The following is a 27,921-nucleotide window of genomic DNA, read 5'->3' on the forward strand; positions in this document are numbered from 1 at the left end:
TAACTCCTAACATACCAGCCACCTCTCTCCAGCCAATTGATTTCTGTACAGCACATAGCTGCTCTCCTTCCTCCCTTTCATCTTCTGAAGAGATGCAGTTATAAATCACCAGCCTGCAGCTTTCAGAGCAGATCTGCTAATATTGGTTCTCTGCTCTTGCTGTCCAGACCTGTGTGCTTGTTCAAATACCCTGTCATTTCATTGTGCAAATATTGTGATAACAGTGTAGACTCCAGAACAAAACACCGATGAATGTGTTACTTACAGCAGAACTTGTGCTGATCTTTCTGGTTCTACCAATACTACAGCTCTGTTACTCACTTGAGCTTGAGCTGTCACTCAAGGAGGAGAGCCCACCCTGCCAGACTCCAAGAAGTAAGGAAACTATAAGGAGATTGAGAATACCTCCTTAAGGTGCATTTTTAATGAAAGATTATAATGAATGAGCATCTTTAGGAGCATGTCTTTCATGATAATCCTACAGTCTAAACAAGCTTGCTTAAAAATCATCGTTCTTGGCTACTCATCTTCCGGTGTTAACAGGACTTACACTGTAGATAACAATGTCAGCCTATGCACATTGAATGATCTATGGCAGGTCCTTCAGTGCACACCATTTTGTGTAAACAGGCTTTTAAATGACTAAAGTCCACTTGTGTGCCCTTGAGCTAAGATTAGGGTTAGGGCTAGGGCTATTCTTAGTGCTAGGGATTGGGTTTGGTTTTGGGGTAGATTTAGGCTTTGGGTTAAACTGAGGATTAGGGATCTGGATAAGGTAATAAAATTGTTACATAAAAAAAATCTAATAAAAAAGCAAAAAATATATATATATTTTTTTATTTTTTAAATTTTTTGCCTGATTTCAGCAAAAAGCAGGAAAAATTGTGTAAACTATAGTGTAAACTATAATCACATCAGTATTTATTACAATATATGTGCTTGGGGGATAAGGGGTTCAATATTGTACTTGTGGAAGGAACTGGGGGAACACTAACAGTTCAAGGGTTAGGGGGTGCAAAATGCTCGCCTTGCCTTGGAAGCTGGAAAGCCACTCTGTGCCACTGAGGAGTTACAGAGGTTGCAGTCACACCCGGGCCTTGGTGCCAGAAGAGACCTAAAGCCTTCTCTGTCACATAGGAATTCACTGGGATTATCAATGGCACATTGTAGGTGGTGGTCCTGTTACAGATTTGGTACTGGGGCTAAGGACCTTTAAGTTACACCTTTGCTTAGATAGACTTGTTGATAGGATAATCTCTATTGGTTTGCATGAAAGAGCTTTCAATCTGCGTCCAACCACACTTGGTCCCTGAAATTCACAATGATTAGTGTTGGGTTCAGCCAGTGCCATGCACATTGGGCTCCATATGAAATGTCAGCAAATACAGTGACAACGGGTCAGCTGGGTACTCTAGCCTTAACTGTAGAGCAGAAGAGTCCCGAGACCCTCCAGCATCATTTGCTTCTCAGACATAGCTTCTAACACCTCATCTAGAGTAAGGGTCTTAGATGGTGTCCACTCTTTCTAAGCCATGTCCTGGTCCTGTATAGTCTGTTAGGTGACCTACAATGGTGAACATTGGTGGCAGCTGTTTTGGGTCTTTGAGGAAAAAACACAAGTACATGGCTATACAAAAGGTGAGATGTTTTTGAGCTCTACTAGCAAGCTAAGCCAAACTACTAATGTTGCATACCAAAAGAAGGGTTCTCGGACAAACCTGAAATGTACTGCGTGTCGTTATGTCTTACTGGTATCTTTGGAAATTTTTATGAGATCTGTGATAGATCTCAAAAATACCTGACATCCATTAATTTCTGCAAATTAATTGATCAGATATTTACAGTGCTGAAGGTACAATGATGGGTATGGGCATAAGACTATGCCTACCTAAGTCCTTGGGTGTAACTATAAAGAGTGAAAAGCCTGCCCCTACACCTAGGTTCTGGTGCTTGAGGTGGTCCAAAAAGTTTCTCTGCCAAATGAGAAGATAGAAGTACTATAAATTAAATGGGGGGTTGTAGATTTTGCCTTGCAGCCTAGCTAGAGATGATCGACTCTGACATGATTCAAATTCGCCAAATTGTACAAATTTTACAGGGAAATTTGATTTGCAGTGAAGTGATTCAATGCAAATTGAATGTTTCTTATTGTGTTCTGGGGTCTTTCCAGAGCATAATAATCATAGGAATTAAAAAATCCCACAAATAATACTCACCGCACAGTTCACCTGTGCCATCGACCAGTCTTCTGTTGTCTCTTCTTGTCCCCTTCCTCTGTCTCGTACATCCTCTTCAACCTCTTTAATACAGGCCATTGCTTTAGGATCTACCAGGTCTAAGATTTCACCATGCTGTCACTTGGGCGAAATGCGTAGTAACATCGTGTACGTCCCAACGCGCGACGCGAATACACGACACACAGTGATGTCAAAGGCCTGATCTAGCCAGAAGCCATGGCTTGAAATAAAGAGGCCAAAGAGGATGCTCAGGACAGGGGAAAAGATGAAACATGGAGGACTGGATGGCAGGTGCGGGTCGATGGGACAGGTGAATGGTAAGGTGAGTATTCTATTTTTTTTTTATAACTGTTTGTTTGCCTGGCCTTCATTGATCAGCTGGCCGCCATTTCATTGAATTAATTAGGAGCCACATGCAAAAAAAATCTATATTTTTGAGAATGCAAATTTTTTAAAAATTACACTCGAATAAATTCACTCATCTCTAAGCCCTGATAATTCAAATAATACTTGGTGATCACCTGTGATGGATGATAACATCTTGCACCATCCATGACAATCAATAGTCCGAAAAAAGACCAGGATGTTTAAAATATATATCTAGTAACCAGATATTAGTGAGTACCTTCTCTCCAAACCTTTCAACTTCTAACAAACTACTGGCACTGAACTCATTGTCACAAATATTGCAATAAACATTGAATATAAAATATAAAAATGAAGAACTTTGTAAGTACTGTAGGACTTAATAAAAACTTGTATTTTCCACAGCTCCTATGTGTCTCCATGGTAACAGACTACGAACAAACCTTGTGTAGTCAGATCCTGATGTATTGTGTTGCTCCACTCTATCAGCCCCCTACTTCTTGCTTACCTACAGGTTGGGCAAATCGAGGGTAACACATGTCATTTACTTTGTTGACTCTAGTATACAGCGTACATTTATTATAATTACATTGATGATCACTATACAAATATTCTATTATTAATTGTTGTCAGTAGTACATAGAGCAGGATAAACACTGGCTCTTACCGGGATCAACAGAATGCAATCAGTGGATATCTGTTACCATCAATCAACAAAACATGAAAGATTGTGGTGACGGATGGGACAGATGTGTAATTGGTGTATTTGTGATGTGACTTTTCATGGTTGATAGAATGGCATGAAGCAATGAATAATGCCCAGAATAAGGCTAGAGCAACATGGGGACTAAATCTTGGTAAAATTGTCTTCACACCATATTTATTTTTGGGGTACATGGCCATTGGGAGTGCTGGGTGTTGGACCCCACTGACCCAATATTGATATGAATTGGTCATCGATATTGTAGTCCTGGACATCCTCTTTAGATGGCAATACATCAGATAAATGTTTGCTGAACCTGAAAATTCTGGTGGGGTTGACCAAAATTCTAATGTGGGTTTCACTGATTCTTCCTTCAAATTTTCCTCTTTTATGTTATTTCTCCCCAAAAAAGGTATCTACTATCCATAGGATAATGAATGTCTTGCTGATCCCTTAGGGTCTAACCGCTGGAACTCCAATGATCCCAAGATCGGGGTTCTGAAACTCCAAGAATGGGGCTTTGTATTCTCATTCTGAATGTAGGTGAAGTGTACATGCTTGGACTCCTCTCCATTCGGGATGGGGCCACAAAGCCCCATTCTTGGAGTTCCAGAGCCCTGATCTTGGGCTCGTTGGGGGTTTCAGCAGTTGGACCCAAAACAATTAGCAATATGGATGGATAGGGGATAACTTGTTTTTGGAAATAACCCTTTTATGATTGTGTGTATTTACTTTAATCACCGGTTTATTTTTCACTGTATGCTTATGTGAAAAATTAATTGCTTGTACCTCCATGTCTGCAATTGACATGATATTATAAATGATCTTTTGAAGAGTTAGGACATATATTTATATGATGTAATGCTACCTGGTTTGCAATGTGTATAGTAATGAGCATGTCCACCTAATAAGCTGAGTGCTGGTGGACACGCACATGCTCAGTCCCTCTCCGCACAGCCAGGTCTCTGCATGGTGATCCACTGGTTAGTGCAGAACCTAAGGAAATCGTTCTCTGTCCTACTTGTCAAGGAAGGAGCAGAGGATCTGCAGTACGATGGCTATATAACTGAAAAGCCTCTTTCTACAGGGAATGTAAAGAAGCTAAATATGATCAGCTGCCAGAAGGGGGAGGAGACTGATTCTATCCAAAGCTTGCTCTCAGCAGCATAGCTAGTACCAAGGGGGACACATGGAAGCAAAAAATGAAATATATTTTTTTGCTAAAATCACTTAAATTCACAGCTATGAACAATCTTTAAGGTCTTCTGGTATGAAGATGATTCATGGGATAACCATAACTCCTCTAAATAATTTAGTAAATACATGACATTACTTGACTTGCATATTTTGGATTTACAGAGTTGGTGAGAATCGTTTCTCATGACTTTCTCCATTGGTCATGACTTTCATCATTGGTAACGTCAGTAATTGGTGACCGCTTGACGGGATCTGTGAGAACCAATTCTCATCTGATGGCATCTAGGGGTCTTCTTTTGACTAGTCAGCGTGGCCTGATGCTGTAAGGTAAGAGGTGGTGCTCACGCCCATCCAGCAATCAGAGATTCTCACCAACTCTACAACTTTTATTGTAATCCAGAGCTACATTCACAATTCTACTGGTTGCTACTGTCACTAATCAACAACTTATGGGCAAACACATGACCCAAGAGCTTAGCTGATAGCAATACCCAACATTGGCACAGTTTTCTCTCTGTCGAAGCCCAACCATCACCCATCTCTCCATTTTCCATATGGATGGGACCACCACCTTTCAAAAGTTTCATGGCATAATATGCGTGCGAAGTGGGAAACCCCAAGTTGGGCTGAGCTGCCATCTAAATCTAGCTTTTTCAACGTGTCTTGACATTAGTATTAAATTACTCATAACCTTTTAAGTAATATTAATCTTAATAGGATATTGGATACAAGTGTGCATCGGAGGAATGGTTAACTATTCATCCATGTGATACAACAGTTTACCTGTAGTGGCCGCTGTAGGAATTATGTGCAGCTTCTGCAGCCTCCTCCTTTTGGTAATCACTGATGATCACCAGAGGACCTTCACTTAATGATATTGTCCAGGGTAATTAAAAATATTTGATATAATGAGGACAGGTGCAATGGTGTTTTAATTTTTAACAATAGTAGCCATAAGATCCATTGATATCTGTAAACAGAAAACATTGGTTAATTTGTTGCTTTATTAAATATGTTCAATGAGAATAACTAAGAAGGAAAAAAAAAAACAATACAGTGAAGTGACACATCATCACTGATGGATTTGTGGTTTGTGAATTGTTTTTGTGGTTGTTTTATACTCATGAACGTCTAATTACTTCCTGAAAGCCTCGTTGAGTAATGACTTCATATCATCATGATCTCCTTGTGTCCCTGCTGAGCCATGAGCCAATATTTTTTTTCAATGTATTGTAGGACGAAGCTGGAGTTACCTTAGATCTTCAAAGTAGTCACTGACTCCCTTTCCCCTCAACCTTTTGAACATTCGATCTCAACTCTAGCACCAATATGGTTCCTGGTTCGGGAAAACCTTGCATTGGCAACCAATATTGGCATTCCCAAGGCTGGGGTGTGTTGACCAATTCTTGTCTTATTGGAAACTTAGAGGTTGTCCACTACTTTCCTTAGGATAGATCATTAATGTCTGATCGGCCGGGGTTCAACACCCGGCACCCCAGCCGATCAGCTGTTATCTGTGGCAGCCGCCTGCCGGAGGAGCTCACTTACCAAGTTGCTCCATCTACTTGTAGCGGCCACCAAAGGGTACTACACATCCACCTCCTATTGATTTGAATAGGAGGCGGATGTGCAGTACCAAACCCCAGCCACTACAAGTAGCTCGGCAAGTGAGAATTTCCGGCCGGCAACACCGATAACAGCTGATCGGCGGGGCTGCCGAGTATCTGACCCTGGCCGATCAGACATTGATGACCTATCCCAATGTAAAAGTTGTGGACAACCTCTTTAGGTCATCCTTTTGACACTCAAAAATGCATTTCTTACAGGGGCATTCCATTTGTCACCCGTCTACAGGATGGGAATTAAATTTTAGATCAATGGGAACCCAATTCATCACTACAGTCTCCTCTTTCTCCCCACTAGCATGTCTACATATGTTTCTTCCCTTACGCTTCCTCTTAGTTCAACATGACCAACCTTGATTCTGTGATACTTTGTCGGGAGATGTTTATGCTATATGTATCTATAATTTGACCGCACAGATGTTTTTCCATGTGAATTGAAGCCTGTTGGGTTTTTGGTAGCATAGTAAATTACTATCTTGAGAAATTGTAGTCCTTATCAATTTTTTTGTGGACAGAACAGGCTGGAGACATCTGAACTTTGGAGTAGAGTTGTATGTTTTCTCGGCCACCACACAATATAGCTCAATAGGAGATATAAAAACAGTGGGGTAATATGGCTCCGCCATCTACTAAACACAAGCCATCTTCAGAAAATGACACTATTGGTCATAGACTCATAGCAGTTGCCATTTTTTATTCTAAATGTCCATTTATTTATCTTGAGTCAGCTATATAATACCTGAATCTTAGTGCTCAGTAAAGTAGAAAAATCCTAAAGAAAAAGCTTCCAACAAGTAGCTTAAACGTAGAAAAGATCACTAGAGAAGTGATTACTTTTTGTTTCCAGAAACAGTGCCACTTTTGTCCAGTGGTCATGTCTGGTATTACAACTCGTGAATATTCAAAGGATGAGCTGCAATACTAGACAAAGCCCATGCACAAGAATGATTCTTCTTTTCCGAAAGAAAGAAGGTAGACTAATTTTTTTAATCTCCCACAACCCCTTCATTGCAGTTCAGGATGACAATTCCAGTCAGCCGATATTTGATCTGGCAGAATAGAGGTTTTTATAGAGTTCTTTCTCCTGAACACCTCGGCAATGATTGTCTAGTATAAGATTGGAAAGTAGTAGTAGTTGCTTTCTTCCCAAAACAGCGCCACCCTTGTCCATTGGTCACGTCTGGTATCGCAGCTAAGCTCTTCAGAAGTGAGCAAGTTTAAGGTGCAATACCAGACTCGACCTGTGAACAGGTGGGGCACTGTTTTTGGGAAGAAATTAACTATTTTTTTGTATTCCCAGACTCTTTTAAAATATTCTAATATGGTCAGACTGGCACTTTAAGCGAAAAAACGACTACAGAGCAAACGGAGTGCAGAATATTCAACTCATCTACACCACTAAGCTGCTTTAAATCACATGTAGAGCTATCACTTTGCCGCTAATGAGTTCACTTAAATTACCTAACATATTGGCTAATGACTATGTTTCAGACGGAATAATGAGAAGCAGATTCATGGAAGCTGAGAGAGAATAACTGGATAATTGGTATCACTTGTTTAATTGCGGAATAGTAACCACATTTTAATCAATTTGAATTAATTTATTTCACTCAAATAAGCTGAAGTAATTCATATTACCAAGTAAATATCCCTTTAAGGTATAATCTCTTAAAGGGGTTGTAAGCCAGACTGATTACTTTTTCACAAGATAGATGATATATATATATATATATATATATATATATACATATATGATTGCTGGGGGTTTGACTGTTGGGGCACTCACCGAACCTGAGAGCAGAGGTCTTAAAGTCCCTTTTGTGATAAAGTGTTAGTGAGCATGTGCGACCACCACTCCTGTTGACAGTTAATGGAACAGTGGTCGCACATGCTCACTAACACTTTATTCACAAATGAGATTTTAGGCTCCTTTTTTTATTACAGGTACTGGGGCTCGAACCCACAACAATCATACTTTTGTCATCTACAGTATGCTGTGGTTAGGTGATATATGTTAATGGAATGTCAAGTTAAGGGTACGGTGGAATGTTGGGAGATACAATTTGCTGTAGATTGTTTGGTGGAATGTTGGGAGATACAATTTGCTGTAGAATGCTCGGTGGAATGTTGGGAGATACAATTTGCTGTAGAATGTTCGGTGGAATGTTGGGAGATACAATTTGCTGTAGAATGTTCGGTGGAATGTTGGGAGATACAATTTGCTGTAGAATGCTCGGTGGAATGTTGGGAGATACAATTTGCTGTAGAATGTTCAGTGGAATGTTGGGAGATACAATTTGCTGTAGAATGCTCGGTGGAATGTTGGGAGATACAATTTGCTGTAGAATGCTCGGTGGAATGTTGGGAGATACAATTTGCTGTAGAATGCTCGGTGGAATGTTGGGAGATACAATTTGCTGTAGGATATTCGGTGGAATGTTGGGAGATACAATTTGCTGTAGAATGCTCGGTGGAATGTTGGGAGATACAATTTGCTATAGAATGTTCGGTGGAATGTTGGGAGATACAATTTGTTGTAGAATGCTCGGTGGAATGTTGGGAGATACAATTTGCTGTAGAATGCTCGGTGGAATGTTGGGAGATACAATTTGTTGCAGAATGCTCGGTGGAATGTTGGGAGATACAATTTGCTGTAGAATGCTCGGTGGAATGTTGGGAGATACAATTTGCTGTAGAATGCTCGGTGGAATGTTGGGAGATACAATTTGCTGTAGAATGCTCGGTGGAATGTTGGGAGATACAATTTGCTGTAGGATATTCGGTGGAATGTTGGGAGATACAATTTGCTGTAGAGTGTTTGGTGGAATGTTGGGAGATACAATTTGCTGTAGAATGTTCGGTGGAATGTTGGGAGATACAATTTGCTGTAGGATATTCGGTGGAATGTTGGGAGATACAATTTGCTGTAAAATGCTCGGTGGAATGTTGGGAGATACAATTTGCTGTAGAATGCTCGGTGGAATGTTGGGAGATACAATTTGCTGTAGGATATTCGGTGGAATGTTGGGAGATACAATTTGCTGCAGAATGCTCGGTGGAATGTTGGGAGATACAATTTGCTGTAGAATGTTCGGTGGAATGTTGGGAGATACAATTTGCTGTAGAATGCTCGGTGGAATGTTGGGAGATACAATTTGCTGTAGAATGCTCGGTGGAATGTTGGGAGATACAATTTGCTGTAGAATGCTCGGTGGAATGTTGGGAGATACAATTTGCTGTAGAATGCTCGGTGGAATGTTGGGAGATACAATTTGCTGTACAATGCTCGGTGGAATGTTGGGAGATACAATTTGCTGTAGAATGCTCGGTGGAATGTTGGGAGATACAATTTGATGTAGAATGTTCGGTGGAATGTTGGGAGATACAATTTGCTGTAGAATGCTCGGTGGAATGTTGGGACATACAATTTACTGTAGAATGTTCGGTGGAATGTTGGGAGATACAATTTGCTGTAGAATGCTCGGTGGAATGTTGGGAGATACAATTTGCTGTAGAATGCTCGGTGGAATGTTGGGAGATACAATTTGCTGTAGAATGCTCGGTGGAATGTTGGGAGATACAATATGCTGTAGAATGCTTTGTGGAATGTTGGGAGATACAATTTGCTGTAGAATGCTCGGTGGAATGTTGGGAGATACAATTTGCTGTAGAATGCTCGGTGGAATGTTGGGAGATACAATTTGCTGTAGAATGCTCGGTGGAATGTTGGGAGATACAATTTGCTGTAGTATGTTCGGTGGAATGTTGGGAGAAACAATTTGATGTAGGATATTCGGTGGAGTGTTGGGAGATACAATTTGATGTAGAATGTTCGGTGGAATGTTGGGAGATACAATTTGCTGTAGAATGTTTGGTGGAATGTTGGGAGATACAATTTGCTGTAGAATGCTCGGTGGAATGTTGGGAGATACAATTAGCTGTAGTTGTTCGGTGGAATGTTGGGAGATACAATTTGCTGTAGGATATTCGGTGGAATGTTGGGAGATACAATTTGATGTAGAATGTTCGGTGGAATGTTGGGAGATACAATTTGATGTAGAATGTTCGGTGGAATGTTAGGAGATACAATTAGCTGTAGTTGTTCGGTGGAATGTTGGGAGATACAATTAGCTGTAGTTGTTCGGTGGAATGTTGGGAGATACAATTTGCTGTAGGATATTCGGTGGAATGTTGGGAGATACAATTTGATGTAGAATGTTCGGTGGAATGTTGGGAGATACAATTTGATGTAGAATGTTCGGTGGAATGTTAGGAGATACAATTTGCTGTAGAATGCTCGGTGGAATGTTGGGAGATACAATTTGCTGTAGAATGCTCGGTGGAATGTTGGGAGATACAATTTGCTGTAGAATGTTCTATAGAAAAAGTAGATAGAATCTGATTGGACAATTGCGGAACATATGAGCAATTTTCCACATGGATAGTCGTGAAAATGTTTTTTGCAGCTCCTGATAGTCTTATCGTTTTTGAGTCATACTTGCCAACCGTGAGTGTTGGCCTTTCCAGAACTTCATGAATGCAAGGCGTGTCGCTTTACGATTTTAACATCCATGCCTCTTTTTATAGACCATGCCTCCTTCCACTTCCTCTTCCCGCCACCTAAATGTGCAATTGGATAAAGCATCGCTAAATCAAGGGCGAGAAACCTATGTGGATATCTGCTTCATGAAAGGCATTATAGGGTTATTCCCATCTTTATAGATGGATATTGCCAGGTTGTACTTGTAAATTCATTAAATTTTTACATTTTACTGCTTATTCAAATTTGCAGCTATCTTTGAGATATTAACACTTTTCTTTTATTTACAGCTCGTTGCCTTGGAGACCGACCACCACTGCTAGACAGCAGAACATGGCACAGCTCTTACAAGCTTTTTTTCTATTGAGCTTGTAAGTGCTGTTTTGAAACTGGCTAGGATCACTGGAGCAAGCTGTTACCTCGCCTGTAAGCAGTGCTTACAAGCTAGACAGGAGCGGTGGTCGGTCTCCTAGGCAGTGAGATTTATGTAAAAGTGTTAATGTCTCAAGAACAGATGAAAATTTTAATAAGCAGTAGATTGCAAAATCCTTGTTTTTCCAAGCTCTATCCAACAACAGATGAAGATGGAAATAAGCCTTTAACAATGTTTTTTGCTGCCCTGGGAAGATTTGCAATTATTTCCTGGAGTCCAGGTCTCCTCTTTCTCGGAATATAGAATTAGTATGTCATACGGACAGGTTCTTTTGCACTAAGCTCTGTATCCATTGTATGATATTTTCTTTATATTGCTTTTAGAGGAGGAAATGTCCATAGTATGGCATCTTAAAGGGGTTTTCCAGCTACATTCAGACTAGACGTGCTCGTCCTCTCTCACTTCACTTCTATTGAGCATGTCTAGTGGGCACGTGACTGCAAATCTCATACTTGCGCCCACGTGACTGCCCACTCTCACAGGTAACACAAGAGAATCCTGACCGCAAACGCACCACATGCTGTCAGCATTCAGAAGTTTGTAGTCACAAAGAGTGGCTGTAGACATTCATTCCAAAGCTGCCTTTAAGTTTCTAAGCTTGTGCATAAACTTACAGGCAAAGAAAGGTACAGGATGGCCCTGTAAAAGTCTATGGGCATTTTATTACTGAAATATGCTGGTTGCACAGAGATTCAAGATTGTCATGTGTATGACCCCATGAAAAAAATTGTACAGGATTAGAAAAAACACAGCTGCATTCTTCCAGAAACAGCGCCACATAAGTTTAGAGGCTGTGTTTGGTATTACAAGTGAATAGGCTAAGTTTCAAACCACATGCAATCTGTACCTTTGGTTAGTCCACTCACATTTAATCTGGAGTCTTGATTGGTCTTTAGTTTGTCATTATCAGAGCAGATTGATTTGGGCAGATTCGCTCAATTTTTGGTGGAGAAATTGGATTTGCATCAAATAAAGTTAGAACAAGACAAACTTGCTGGGTAGAAGTTACAAAAATAAATTAATTCACTTTGTTCCTCCCCAAGCCTGTCCCTCCATCACTTGGTCCTCAAATTGGTTCTTCTCCAGCCTTCTTCTCCTTCTGGCCAGATCTTCACTCTCATGGCACTTCCATTGATTAGGCCCCAAGCTGTTACATGGGACGTGATGCTCATCATTGACGTCATTGACCACATTGGGTCTAAATAGCAGCGGTATCCGACAAATTATCTGAAATAAGAAAAAGGCCAAAGAGTAGCGATCAGTGGACAAGGCGGTGGGAGAATTTGTATGGAGAATGCCAAGGAGAGATGAGTATGAGTTGTTTTTTTATAAACCCGTTACTGGTGCTCAGAATACAGCTATATGTCTGTAGAAACCCCCCAGGCCACCATTTTTCTGGATTTGCACAAATCGAATCACAAATCAAATCCCAATCAAATTCTGATAGCATCCCTGCACGATCCCTCTTCCTCCTCCCGGCAGGTATGCCGACATGCTCACTCACTCACCTGCTCTTCTCCGGTCCCTGCCACATCTGCTTCCTCTCAGGACTTGCGTATGGCGCGCAGATCTCCTGGGAGTGTGCTTAGGGCATACACGCACTCCCTGCTTCTTAAACAGGCAGCGCGTGCACTTCTGAAATGCCCCCAGCATGCTTCCAAATATTTAAGGCACCTTCCCCTATAGGGAGGTAGAGAGGTGCCTTGGCAACATTACTGATCAGTGTTTAAACCTGCTTCTTAGTTGTAAGGTCCTTAAATCTGTGCTCTCTGAGTTTGTTCCTGTCCATCCTGTCCGAACTTGGTCCTGTCCTTCCTGCTGAACCTATTCTTGAACCCGACCTAGCTATACCTAGTCCTGAAGTCTGATCCGCCTAGTCCGCACCTGTACCGCTATTCCCACCTGTCCAGTCTGAACCTGCAACTGTGATCCTGCACCTGAGTCCTCCCTGTGTTCCGGAACCTGTCCTTTCCATGTTTGATCCAGTATCCATTCTGTCTACCAGCTGTTCAGTCCTATGCAGAATATGCTCTGTCTAACCAGCCGTACGTCCTCCTGTTTACCAATTCTAGGCTATCCCTGCTCTCCTAGTCCAGCCCTGCTTTCCTGCCCCTTTGGGTTCAGCTGCTGCTGCTCTGGGGTCTGTACTTGAGTAGCACCTGGTGTCCACCTGGGTTCAAGTCTAACCACACCATCAGGGGCTCTAGTGAAGAACCAGATAGTCAGTTATGCCCCTCCAGGCTCTCCCCGATCCCTTACGCAGTGGCTCCACAATCACCAGCGTGACACAAATATTGTTCCAACTCTTACCAAGTCCCTATTGTTCTCTACTTTCTGTTCTTGTCTAGACATACCAGAAGTGATAAATATTGTACACTCAACCAATCACTAGCCAATTACATCAGCCGATGATTGGCTAAGCAGCATCTCCAGCCTCTTCCTTTGTGTCAAGAGAGGACCAAAAAAGCAGAGACCAACGGTACCCATATATGCTTTGGAAAACTGGGTGTAGGAGATTGTTGAGGGTATCGAGTTTTTGTGTTCCTTTTTATAGCAGAGTCCTAACAGGACAACCTCCTTTAGCCACAAGTGAGAGGAGATGGTAATAGGACCACCTTTAGTGTCCATATTACAGCCATAAAATATAGAGCCCCAACTGGGTCAAACTTCAATTAGATACAAAAATGAAGTCAGTTCACTCAAACAAGACCATAATAATCCTCAGCACAGATGAATCCACCCTCAACCAACATTGCAACAGGTAAATCCAAGTAAGAAAGTCCTCCAGCCATAGATTACAATTAAAATAAGATTTTATTCCTGTAAGGTTAAAAAGGTGACATCCTCTGATACATCCAAAGTACAATTGACGAATTTCCAACGCGTTTCAGACTGCGACCAAATCCTTATTCATGGACTTTTTTACTCCAACTTCAATTACCCTTAAACCCTTCAGTGTGAAGGACAAAGGAGGTCCCAGTTTTCTGACCATAATATAGACATTACAATAAAGACTGTATGTAACTGGCCTTAGAGGAAAGGGGTTTCATTTTAAACAAAAGAAATGTAGGTAATGTATATTACAGATGACTTATCTAATCCATAGGTCACATAACTCCTTCTCTCTGATCTTCTGACATCTTTTTCCCTTTCCAAAATGAGATTTCCATTTGACCTCAGCTTCTGTTCCAAATTGTGAAATCCAAGACCTTAAACTCTTTTGATGCCATTAATGCATATGTATAATAGGTTATGGTTATTATTACATTTCCACTTGAAGCACCAACTTGTGGGTAATGGAAGTTGGTAATCTCATTAATGGAGACTTAAAGAAGTATTAATAGAAAGACATGTGTCCTATAAAACCTAGTATTATCCTAGTTGGCCTATCCTTTAATATTTTTAACAGAAACTACCACTTCCCCCCCAAACAGCTGTGTAAATCTATTCTACATATGTACCGGGAATCAAAATTTATGTAAAAAATTAGTTAAAGGGGTTATCTAGGTCAGGAAAAATTATTTTCTTATATCAAATTAAGGAATTCTGAGATAATTGAGGGAGATGTCCATTCATAACTTTTGTTAGACACAGAATGTTTGTAAAGAGTGTCTCTTCCTCTGGAGGACCCGGTACACCCAGGACAACACATAGATATAAATGGAAAGTGGTGGCGCTGCAGGAAAGTTGGACACTTGTTTGCGAATTCATCCCCAGATTACAGCTGATGGTGCCCCACTCACTCCCTTCAAACTTCTCTTTTTGGACCTTCAAGTGCTGATTAGTCCTCACATGGTAACTTGAGGGACAACGCACGTCAGTGATATGGGTTTTCCTCCACGTGGCTGCTTCACAGGAACTCCTCACGTGACCATGTGACCGCATGGAGTGATGGCACCAATTTGCTGGATTAGTGCGAAATGAATACCAAAAATTTCTAATTCTGGTAAATACAACATTTTGGAGAAATTTGTTACGAATCGATTCACTTACCTCTATTTACATGGACTTCCCTTTTCTCATAGATTTTGGTTCACATCAAGAGTAGAGGAATTGTTTCCTGGAGAACAAAATATGGTGGTTACCACATTGAGTGTCTTTGATATGTTTGGTCATACATTCTGTACTGTCAGCACGAAAGGCTCAAGTTAGGAATAGGCAAAATTTGGTAACTTCCTTCAGATAACAAGAACATCTCCCATTCTGGAGGACTAATAATGACCACATGTTTCATGGTAGCTCATTCATTTGAATTGGTGAACTGTAGCCGGTCCACATTTCTCCAGCTGTAGCCACTGCAGGAAAGTTGTATTGCCACCTTCAGCTTCCATTAATGGTTATAGCTAATCACTTGGGATTTTAGCTGCTGGACCAGATCACAAAGGGTAGATTCTAAAAGTTTTGACTTTGGATAAGTTCAATGAAGCTTTGGTGCTAAATCTACAGTGGTAGAACATTTGAATATTGATTTTTTAAAATAAATTTCTCTATATTTAATCATTTTTTATCCTCAAAACCCCTTTAAAGTGTTTGTGTCATCTACAGTAAAGATCCCACCCTCCAACAAAGCAGCTAAAATCCTACACGATCAACTGATGGTGGTCGCATGATTCTCCTGCTGTGGCCACTGCTGGAGAAATGTGGAATTGCATGTCACCTGCTCAAATGAACTACCATGCAAGACACAATTTTTGTTATTAATTTGAATGCAATACTAAGTAATTTTTAAGAACCCAGATAACACCTTCAAGTTTATACATCTGGATTAAACCATTTTCTTCTTCATTTTTAATTGTGCTATCAAGGGAGTGATGATTTCTCTCCATGTAGCTACAATACTGAGAATTCCATCTCGTAGCATATTAGTCACCATCTCAGATACCAGTACATCTGTGATCGTCAAAACTTCAATGACATTTTTATTAAATACGTCCAAGAACGCCCTGTGGACCTAATTACTAAATCCCTCAATTACATCTGAACACCACAGGCGAACCCTTCAATATAAAGCTTCAGTTCAACTGAGGACGATGCAGGAAAGTGCCTTGTGTGTATCCTGATTGGAAGCAGAACGTTTCGTGAACTCTTCCTATCTCTTCTACATGACTGGTTACTATATTAAGCTTTGGCTCCTTCGAGACTGTGAATAATTTCAGAACTCCGATGTCACATTTTATCTCCATCATTGACGTTGTGGTCAATGTTGACAGTTGTTAAGTCGGTTAATGGTTCTCTTTGTTCCATTATCCAGTGCAATGAAAACAGTCAGGATATGTTCACATTAGGCTTTTTTTTCACATGGTTTGTTGAGGCATATGAAACCCACCTATAAACCTCCTTCCATTGATTTCAATGAGAAATCGACGTCGCTGTTCAAAAATGCGTCAATTTTTTTTTACATGCAAATTTGAAATCCAAACTGAGAATCGAACAGTCATGTCCTTAGGTAGTCTTATAGGGTAGCACTTAAAGGGGGAAAATCTGAATATGGATCCTTGACACATCAAACTGCAAATCCATACATTTTCTGGCAAGTTAGCATAAGAACTTTTTTTTCCCCAACTTTTTGAACTAAACTTATATTATCACGCAAGGTGAGAGAAGGAACAAGTGTACAACACCGGGAAGAGGGGGAAGGGAGCCCAACAATTAGGGGGAGTGGAGACCCCCTAGGTAGATCTAATATCATCCTTACTACCCTATCGACCCTATATAGGTTCCCCACCTATCGCCAAGCAGTAAACCTAATCACTTAATGTCCCTAGAGCTAGGCCCTAGGTAGTGAGGGGATGGGGTGAACACTAGTCAGGCCCCACTGTAACTAAAGACAACAAGGTAAACAAACAAATACACTTAGCTTGAGAAGACACCAGAGAGATAATGTCCTCCAAGGGAAGTCCAAGAAGAAACTAGCCAATTACTAGTACTCCAGACATGGACAGAGGAACATAGAACTATCACCGGTGACTTTCTGGAGACACTGAGAGTTTTTAACTACCAAGCAAGGGTGTGTCAATTAGCAGCAGAAGGTGGAGGTTGCTGCTGGGTCCTAAAGGAAGAAAGATATCACTACACTACAGAGATGGGAGGATCAAAAAGGCATCTGCAATGCCAAGCGCAGTGACCTTCTACAGCTGGATAGAGAAATTTTTCTTAATGGGGTATCTCAGCCAGAAATATTCATTACCTATCCCCTGGTTTGGGTCCCTCCACTAGGAACCCACTTATTACTTGAACGTGGCTGGTAAACCACAAAGTTGTGCTATAGAATACCTATAAGGGGTGCAGAGGTCTGGCGCCTATGGGACTCCAAAGGCTCTTCTAAAATATAAGAAAACCTCGGTATTAGAAATAACACATAAAAGGTTATAGCCCTGTTATAGGTTTTGCATGAAGGCCAAGGAGCTTGAAGTTTCATCTTTAGTGGGGGATGTATTCAGCAGTTTCCGACTGTCCTATAGTGTTTGAATGAAGTTCCGGCATGAACTAGTTGGATTTCCTTATGTGGAATCGGGAAGGAATTTTTTTCCCTAATATTGGGCAATCAGCATCGGACTCATGGGGTTTTTGTCTTCCTCTGGATCAACATCATAGAGTATAGGAAAAATGTGGGTAGTTTCCGGCACAACCAACTGGATAAAATGTAAGTTTATTGACTAAGGGCATCTTAGTATACCAAAAACACATCAGGTGTTGAGGTTTTTAACTTTAATGGACTTTTAACTTGATTCAATAAACTTAAATTTAATCCAGTTGGTTGTGCAGGAAATTACCCTTGTGTTTGCTCTGTCAACTGCAATCACCAGCAGGTACGGCACCCACTGGTTTCTAATTACAGCAATGGATCCATCTATGTTTCCAGCATGAACAGCTCCAACCTTCCTCCTCTCCCCTACCTGCTCTTCTACTTATAATAGGGTATAGGTTGAACTCAATGTCTTCTTTCAACCTCAAAACTATGAAACTATGCTAAACTACAAGATATGGGCGAATCAGTCAGAATTGAAAAGGAAGGTACATCCAACACTGGGTCCTCATAAAAAATTCTTCTTTTTTGCAAATCCACAAAAACTCCAGATATAGAGTAATCGCATACGAGTTTCAGACGGTTACGTCCTTAGTCATTGCATACAGTCAGAATTCTCCTATTCTTTAAGATTTTCCAAGGAGATTAATTATTCTCTATAAATTTAATGTCCCTTATTATGCCCTGGAGTCTTTTTAGAACCCATAACATAATAAACATAAGATGTAAAAAGAAAATACTAATATTAACTTCAAACACTCACCTGTCCGGCTGTGTCTGATGCTCCATGGCTGCTGTCCGTTCCTCCACAACTTTGTTGCATCGCATCTCTGGACCTGTGTTCACTCTATGTTGAGACTTCTGATAACGAATAAGCTCCAAAACATGCTAAGTGAGCTCCAGGGCTTACTCGCTGCCGGACGCTCCGGCCTAGAGTGAACACTGGGCCAGAAATGCAGTGGACGAAGGCGTGGAGGACCTGACAGCAGGGAGGGAGCAATAGGGGCAGCCAAAGAGGTGAGAGGTGAGCTGAGTGATTTTTTTTTTTTTTTTATCCTTTTGGTGGCCCTCTACCGTTCAGCAAGATGGCCGACATTTTGTTGAATTTGTTCGGAGAAAATGACAAAAAATCTGCATTCTCGAGAATGCAGATTTTTGTAAAATTTAAGTAGAATTCTATTCCACGGGAATAAATTCTACCGTCTCAATTTTTTTATTGATTGGTGCGATTGATCTAAATCCCATCTGTCTAGCGGATAGGGCATCCATGTGGATGGGGCATCAAAGTTTTAGGTTGGAACCCTTCTTTAAAATGGCATCCCACAGTTGGAGTTTACTGATAATTAAGATCGAAAGTTAAAGATCACTGGATCACTTTTTTACCTAATAACTCAAAAAAAGTATTTTTATAACTAATATTTAATAAAGAGGGATCTTATATCCATGATCCTCATTTCTTGGCAGAGTGTCCATCACTCTGGAGGAGCTGTCCTGTCCTGAATCACACAGACATCCTATTAATTGACTTGTGCATTGTGTAATACTTCATTTCTCCTGTGGAGGCATTGCAGGGAAATGAAACAGTTCTAAATTTTCTCATAGCTGATTCCTTGAAGTTAGAACAGTGGAAAACTTTTCAGTCAGCTTTTTTTTCGGAGCCTCTTTTTAAAAGTAGGGGTGGTCTACAGCGGACAGCCCAGAGGTCTCAATTTAACTGCGCACAAAAAAGAAAAATAGTTGAGTGTGATATTCTACCAAAAATGTAAGAATGCTATCCAGTAACAATGATTATCTTTGCTTCAATTTTCATTTTTACAATAACATTCATCATTGCGATTGGCATAAATTGTTGTCAGGCTTCAAAGTGGCCACAAATGTTGAAATGTCTCCTTTAGAAATCAGTGTGAACAGATGTGGAATATCATCTTTATTACTCTTGACAGGTCTAGGCCATTTATTAAGAAACGTTTGGGTAATAATAGTCTGGTAATTCATATGGTGGGGTATTTATACAGAAAATGTACTGCTAATGCACTTCTAGTAAAAGTAAGAAGATAACTCAAAACAATTATCAAAAATGTAAGTTTAGGATCCTACACATTTAAAGGCTATAGACAGGTCTGACATAAAAAAAAAAGTTTTACATATGTCCTTGATTACTATTAGTTAATAATATTGCATTAAGTTTCACTCTGCAATTGGCATTCCTTCCTTAATTTTCATACCCCCTGATATGCAGTTTTCGGCTAGATCCAAGTTTCAGCTTTTTTTCTTGTGGGAGTGTTCCTCTCAGTAATATAGGCTGGATGTGAGGTCTGTGTGTATCCAGGATACTGCTGTCTTCATTAGCTCATATATCACCACAGCTTCTATCCTGCACTTATTTCCTCTTAATGTGTTTTCCTCTTTTTCCATAGCTTGCTTACTCTTCCTTCCCTGAGGCTTTAGACACTTTCTCCGCCCTCCCTTGGACTTTAGACAATTTCTCCCCTTTCTAGGCTGTGAACATCTAAGTACAACATCCCCACCTCACTGCTTCTATCTCTAACACTGAGAGAAGGGAGGGGAGAGCAGAGAGAGCTGTGAGAACTAGGAGCAGGACGGATTTGTAACATTTTTGAAGAGCTCTCAGCTAGGTAAAGGATTTTGCAGAGACAGTACAGATGAAAAATAGTAGAACACTTTTTAATGAATACTATTTAGAAACTTGCTTAATTTTGCAGTTAAAAATTTAATGAACTTTATAAAGAAATTCGGTGAAAAGGTATAAATAGCCTTTAATGTTAGAGGCATCTTTATAGAGGTTGTCTTTTTTTAGAAGGCTCATTTTTATGTTATTCAGTTAAAGGGTGGGGTGTTCAGGATCTAGATCTATTGGCTAAAATGAAAAGTGACTATAAGGAGCATTTCTTGCTTTGGAGGACCTATCCAATCTTGCATTACACAGACGACCTATTAATTTAAATAAGCACTGTGTAATGCTTAATTTCACCTGCGGGGATGCTGCGCATAAATCAAACTGTTAACAGCCAGCTTTCCTCTAATTGCTGGTGGTCCCAGCAGGGAACACTTTGTGTTCAACTTATTGCTAAGAGCGCCCCCTCCAAAATCAAGGGATTGTCCATATTTGAAAATGACTTTACGTGAAAGTTTATTACTAAAAAATTATCGCATATGGGGTATGGGTTAGCATACTAATCGCTGGGGGGCTGAGCATTGGGACCCCCCGTGATCCTTAGATTGGGACTCTTGAACCCTACGACTGACTCTCCGCAGCCCAGTCCTTAATGGAGCAGAGTTACTGTATGCTTGATCAGTCTCCGTACCATTCATAGTCTATGGTGGACACCACAGTCTTCCACCTGGCGCTGCAGCACACAGTTTCCCTCTTTCCAGACGACTGATGAAGGTCTTGCATTGACCGAAACGTCTCTGATTTTTGTTTCTGGATTTACTATGATTAATAAAATTTCTTGTTGAACACAACAAAACGAGTGTCAAGTGTTTCTACGTTACAGTTGATGGATTTGGTATCCTACTTGCGCACCACTGTTTTTCCAGAAGTTTCTTGTCTTTTTTACAATGAATGGAAGGATGGCTGAGCATACACAAATCCAGTCCTTACCATTCAGGAGATTACTTTTTTTGGGGGGCGGGGGGCGGGGAGAGGGGGAATCAACCTTTAAGCAACAATCGTTTCTCTTGCTGGAGGACCTAACATGTACTTGTATTGCATAAACAGTTAATTTCAGTGTCTAGTTTTCTTCGAGGAGGTGGTTGTGGTGGTGGTGAAGAGGTATAGAACATTTGTTAGGAGTCCAACCTTGTCTAAAGTTACCTAAGTGATAAGGTTTAAGGGTAAAATATGTACTTTCAACTATTTTATTATAGCAACCAACATTTTTATGAACTTCAAAGTCAAGTTATATATAATCTATGTTGGTACAACAAGAAAACCAGGTCTCTACAATATCCAATGCCTCATCTGTCCTTGGGTGGTGTCAGGTATTGCAGCTCAGCTCTTTTAAAGTACCGGAAACGCAGCTGAGCTGTAGTACCCTAAAGAACCTGAGAGCAGGAGTGGCGCTGGCTGTGGAAAATAGTAGCCATTAACAGCTTCTGTAAAGCTATGAACCTACGAGTGAGGTCAAGAGTCCATGCTTTAGGTTTGGAACATATCTCCATTTTGAACTTGAAAGGAATTGTCAACCTTTAGCCCTTCCTCCTACATAGAAAAAGATGTCTAACTTGGATACCTCATCAAGTCCATATTGCCAAATTTCTATATTTAGGTGTTCATGGGAATGTACACATTCTGTAAAATATTAACTTTGACTGTGTGGGAAAAAGTAAAAAAAGGTGGAGAACCTCTAGTAGGACGTTAACCTAACTTTTCGGTCACATCCATTTCGTCAACTCAGCACTAATTCTGTGTTTTTTTTTTTTCGTCTTCTAGATCTTACAGGTGAATAAGGTGATGTCCATCCTGTTCTGTGTGATGTTTCTTCCTTATCTTTGTGGCATCCACGCTACCACCATGGATAAAAGGAATTTGCCAGAAAGTTCCATGAATTCCCTATTTATTAAGCTCATGCAAGCAGACCTTCTAAAAAACAAGATCCCCCATCAAGTGGTCAACGTCAAGGAAGTCAAGCAGCAAAGTACAATACCAAAAGCGGAAATACTTGACGTGGACATGGTTGACAGGGGGAAATCTGACTTCCAACCGGTCATCTCAATAGAGGCGGAACTGTTTAAGCAACAAAAACAAAAACGCTATAACTCACCGCGTGTGCTTTTGAGTGATAGTCTTCCCTTGGAACCACCACCTTTGTATCTTATGGATGATTTCATCGGACACTCTTCATCTTCCAACAGAACCTCAAGGAGGAAAAGATTTGCAGAGCACAAAAGTCATCGAGGGGAATATTCAGTGTGCGACAGTGAAAGTTTATGGATCACAAATAAGTCGAATGCGATTGACATTCGGGGACACCAAGTAACTGTGTTGGGTGAGATTAAGACTGGGAATTCACCCATCAAGCAATATTTTTATGAAACTAGATGTAAAGACGCACGACCCTTCAAAAATGGATGCCGAGGCATTGACGACAAACACTGGAATTCTCAATGTAAAACATCCCAAACTTATGTCCGAGCATTGACTTCAGAAAACAGTTTACTGGTGGGCTGGCGATGGATAAGGATAGACACGTCTTGCGTGTGTGCGTTATCGAGGAAAATAGGAAGAACATAGCTTTGACTTTTCACTATATAAATTATTACTTTAAATTATATAATATGCATGTAGCATATAAATGTCTATATTGTTTATATATTATAAGATGTTCTTATTTATTAAATTTCAGCAAACGTATATAAGCTTTATCTCCTCTCCAGATGGATCTCAGAAGAAGTCTGTGCCTTCTTTCAGGGGGCATTGTTGAAAAAAAAAACTATCACAAAAAAAAAAAGTATACATCCAATTCTACTGCGTGCAGTATATAATTATGACCCTACAAAACCAAAATCTATATGTCAGTATTCCTCCTACAGTATTTTCATGCCACCGACTCTTTCTAAGTAGACTTTTTGAAATCCGAATATATCAGAGATGTATAAATTGTATGAACTTTATATTCAACGGCAATATATTTTACCTCAATTAAAAGAAGACAAAAAAAATAATATTTAAAAAAAAAAAAATTAATAATTAACTCGTTCCATTTCAAACAAATGTTAAAAATAAGATCCTGGTGATGTTATACGTGACTTTAGTTTTTTTGTTTCATTTTATTTTGTATATATAAGATGTTTTTATTAATATAGACTTTTTTTTTTTCTTATCTCTGACATTTCTAAAACTAGAAACCCGTAGAAAAGAAGGGGCATCATGACAAAGGTCAACATTTTCCCCTCCACCATAGAGGGCTTTGCTATCCAGGACGGCTTGCTAGTTATCTTCCTCCACCACCACCACCATGGTCTATCCATGACCCATTGGCCAACTTCCCAGTAGCTGCATGGGTTCTTGGTAGGATGGGTCCAACAAAGTTTGGATTTCCTCTTTCTAAGTACCCCATAGAACCATTAGTATGTCTTTTTAGTATGTATTCCATTGTAGTAGCCCAAACTTTTTTTATTTACTTATTGATCAGTCTTTGCAAAGTTATGAATCTTTCAGAGTTGAGGAGACGGATTTGCCAGACCCTAGTCCAACATCCATGTTGATAGTCAATTGAACCCTGCAAACCTTCTCCTACCTGCCGGCATCCTCAGCGCCTCTTCTAATTAGTAGGCCTGGCTCAATATTTTGAATGCATCCCAATGGCTTGGGCCTATTAATCAGAAGAGGCTTTAGGATTGCCAACAGGTAGGAGGTTTCGTAGTGGTCATGTTGGTAGTCTGTAGTTGATCGACAAGGGTCTTGTGAATCTTTTTGTTCAGCCCTTGATTCTTGATAATATATTCCTTTATCTTATTATGCACCCTTCTCTTTCAAACACCATACCAAATATGCTGTTTTAACTGCCTAGCTCACGCTCTTTTAGAAGCTGCTTTGAACTGCTGCTCTAGCAAGGATGTGAACTTAAACAACCTCCCTGTGTGAGCTTCTCTGCTTCCCTCCCCTATCCTCATACAGTGACAGCGCGAGTGTATGTCACTAGTGTTTGAATAGGGATTCTTGCTAGAGCAGCAGATCAAAGCAGCTTCTAAAAGAGCATGAACTAGGCAGTTAAAACTGCACTGATGCATGGTGTTTGGGAGAAAAGAAAGCAAAATAAGGTAACTAAAAAAGAAAGATTCATAACTTTGCAAAGACTGATCAATAATTGAATAAAAAAGAGATTAGTTACTCTTTAAACAACCTTGGAAATTAAACAGTATGTGATGTATAAAAAGAGGAATTGCAGCATGTATATGTGACAGGAGGATATCCTGCAATCCTTTGCCTAGCAAGGTCAAGTATGTCTGATGTTGGCATCAATATGTCAACTAAATAAATCATTTGAGTTAGTCGAAATATCATGATAGATATAAATATACTAGATGGTGGTCCGATTCTAACGCATCGGGTATTCTAGCATATGTCTCCCGACCCTCAAATATATTAATTAAAGGGGTGGTCTGGCCACTTATTTATTTCTTTATTTTTTAATGCTCATAGGGATGTAAAATAATAAAATAAGGAATCACCTTACCAATCCTCCTTAACTCCCATTATGATACTTCTGGGTCCCCTAACAGTCTTTGTACTTCCTCCTCTTTTTGGACAGTCAAGTGACCAGGGCAGCTAAGCACTGCTTGTAGCCGCAGAAGCCACATGCCCGTCCAGACGAAGAAGGAAGTACAGAGGTATCAGGAACTGTTAGAACAGGTGTGATAGGAGTTTGGAAAAGTTAGTTTGACTTCTTATAGTATTTGAATAAAACAAAAGTGACCAAACCACCCCTTTAAGATGCATTTAACATTGCTCTGTTTATTTTTTCACTATCCAATGAAATATTAAAAATAGACCCATAAATATCCCCAGACCGCACCCTTTTACAGAGTTGTCCAATTTGTACAATCACTTTTTTCTAGAATGGTCCCATGTTAGAGTTAACCGAATCTGGCAAAATTTGATCTCTAGGTTTGCTCGAATTTGGCAGGAAAACTTGATATGTGACGAATTTAGTGCCACAAATTGAATCGCTAGTAAAAACTATTCTCTCCAAATTACAGAGCATAATAAACGAAAAATGTAAAAAAATAAAATAAAATACTCAACTTACCCCTCGCCTGTCTCCATGCCCGGGCTTTTTATTAGCTTGATTCTTTATAGGGCAAAAAAGGGATTAAAAAGTTGAAAAATGTTTGCACTCGCATCAACCCTCACCTGTCCTAGCACCACAACTCACCCCCCAGACCTCCATTTCCTTGCTTTTTCTGTCTGGCTCCAGTCTCTTCTGTCTTCAGTCTTCCTCACTCTTCAGCACCTACAGCATTCACTAGGCTTCAAGAGACATCATGACTCCCCGTTACGTCAACATGTTGCTTGAGGTCTAGAGAACACCGAAGCGTGACAGAAGAGACTGGAGCCAAAGGGAGGAAGCGAGCCAACCAAGGGCTGGGCGGGAAATTGCGATGCCAAGTCAGGTGAGGGTCGATGTGAGTATAAATTTTTCACAACTTTATAATCCTTAATAATCAAGTGAAAAAAAAACTCCTACAAATTTGGGTTCTGGCATCTGAATATTTTGCAAAATTCTAAGTGAATTCAATTTGTCTTGAATCAATTCGCTTATCTTTATCCCCTGAATATAAATTGAGCGCACCACTTCTATGAGCCCCAGTGATTATTTGTAATCTGATGAAACCTGATAGCAATTATTCAATTTCTCTGTAGCACCCCCGCAGGGGAAATAAAGCATTACACAGTTTATATTCAAAATCAATGGACTGGTTGGTACATGTGTCCTCCAGCGCAAGAGAAGATCTTGGGATCGTATAGATATTTATTTAGCTTCGAATGACCTGATCTTTAGACAAGGTCTTCAATCCATGGTGAGGATGTCAATGTTCTCAGTCACCTGTTTTCAATATTATTAATATTAATCCTACTTCCAAAAAATCTAAATTAGGGATTTCTCTTGCCAGTGGCTTGAAGAACTGTATAAACAGCTATGGTCCATCATTGTGGACCCTAGTAGATGGTTCCTCACTGATGCTGGTGGAAACCCAACATAAAGCTTATATATAATGCAAACTAAACCCTTAGGAAGCTAAAATGGAGCCTTCTGCCTTTTGGACTTTGATGTCCTAAAGCTTCGACAAGGTTGTTCTTCTCAAAAAGGACAAATGCTATCCCCATCTATGTAGAACCAGCGTCCTCCATATTTATATGAAACATTTTCAGTCCATAATGGGCATTGTATGTAGCGTTTTATTCATAGGGCCAATATTGTAATTAGTAATTTCATGAAAGTCCCTAACTCATCTGGATTACAGGAGATGTGCAAAGGCAAAGTATAAGAGTAAATGTACCCAAGGTCCAAATTCATAAATGTTCTAGAAATATTGGAACACAGAAAATTAAAGAAATTTAGGATCTGGAGAATATCCTCGGGAATGATAATCCGGGCTACACAACACCCAATGTCCCTGTGAACACTGTATTTTAGATGAATGGCAAGCGCAGCATAACCATCCTAGACAACGACATCTCTTCCGTATCACATAGCCACGAAAATAAGGAAACATATTTTTAAAGTTTTACTCCAGGTCGGCTATTGTATGAAATGACCAAAGTTATGCAAGGATATTCTGTTTTCCACTCATGTTTTTGACAGATGTTTTGTGCAGTTCAAAGCTGAAACAAAATTTGATACGTCCTCCAAGTAGCCTTATTCAATATGTTTTGTATTATTTTCTGTATGAAATAAATGTGTCTTTTGATATGGAAAGATATTACTTAATCTCAGTGGTTTTCCTGAAATATCTCAAACAACCATTTACTTATCTATCTATCATCTATCTATTATCTATCTATCTATCATCTATCTATTATCTATCTATTATCTATCTATCTATCATCTATCTATTATCTATCTATCATCTATCTATTATCTATCTATCTATCATCTATCTATTATCTATCTATCATCTATCTATTATATATCATCTATCTATTATCTATCATCTATCTATCATCTATTATCTATTATCTATCTATCTATCTATCATCTATCTATTATCTATCTATCATCTATCTATTATCTATCATCTATCTATTATCTATCTATTATCTATCATCTATCTATCATCTATTATCTATTATCTATCTATTATCTATCTATTATCTATTTATCATCTATCTATCTATCTATCTATCTTCTTCTATATCTACCATTGCATCAAAAAAGAGAGAGACAACACTCTACTACTTATCTTTTATGATCTTTCTATTTATGTTTCTATCAAATATTTATCTGTCTCATCTATCAATCATTTATCTATTCTAGATCCTGGAAAGACATACTAGTAATAGTGTCATCATGACCCCTTCCTGTGATAATGTCCCCCGTCCTGGCCACTTTCTTTAATAATGTCACTTATCCTGTCTCTTTCCTGTAATAATGTCCCCCTTTCTGAGCAACTTTCTGTAATAATGGGCCCGTCCTGTAAAAATATCTCTCATCCTAGGCCCCTTCATGTTATAATATTCCCTGTCCTAGATCTATTCCTGTTATTATGTCCCCTATCCTGAGCCCCTTCCAGTAATAATGTTACCTATCCTAGCCCCTTCCTGTAG

General features: G+C 39.8%; 1 protein-coding gene across 4 annotated transcripts in view; it reads left to right on the plus strand.

Moving 5' to 3' along the window:
- The window catches only part of NTF3 (neurotrophin 3), a 68,741-nt gene extending 41,664 nt beyond the window's left edge, over positions 1 to 27,077 (plus strand). For all 4 annotated transcript variants that reach the window (XM_073649982.1, XM_073649983.1, XM_073649981.1 and 1 more), the window contains exon 2: positions 22,084 to 27,077. In XM_073649982.1, the coding sequence (XP_073506083.1) occupies positions 22,105 to 22,884 (780 nt within the window). In that variant the 5' untranslated portion in view covers positions 22,084 to 22,104 and the 3' untranslated portion in view covers positions 22,885 to 27,077. The remainder of the gene's footprint in view (positions 1 to 22,083) is intronic.
- Positions 27,078 to 27,921: the final 844 nt, after the last annotated feature.

This window comes from Phyllobates terribilis, unplaced genomic scaffold (genome assembly GCF_046119375.1).
Source record: "Phyllobates terribilis strain yellow unplaced genomic scaffold, ASM4611937v1 Scaffold_10__3_contigs__length_209671492, whole genome shotgun sequence".
In the NCBI taxonomy this organism is placed as follows: domain Eukaryota; kingdom Metazoa; phylum Chordata; class Amphibia; order Anura; family Dendrobatidae; genus Phyllobates; species Phyllobates terribilis.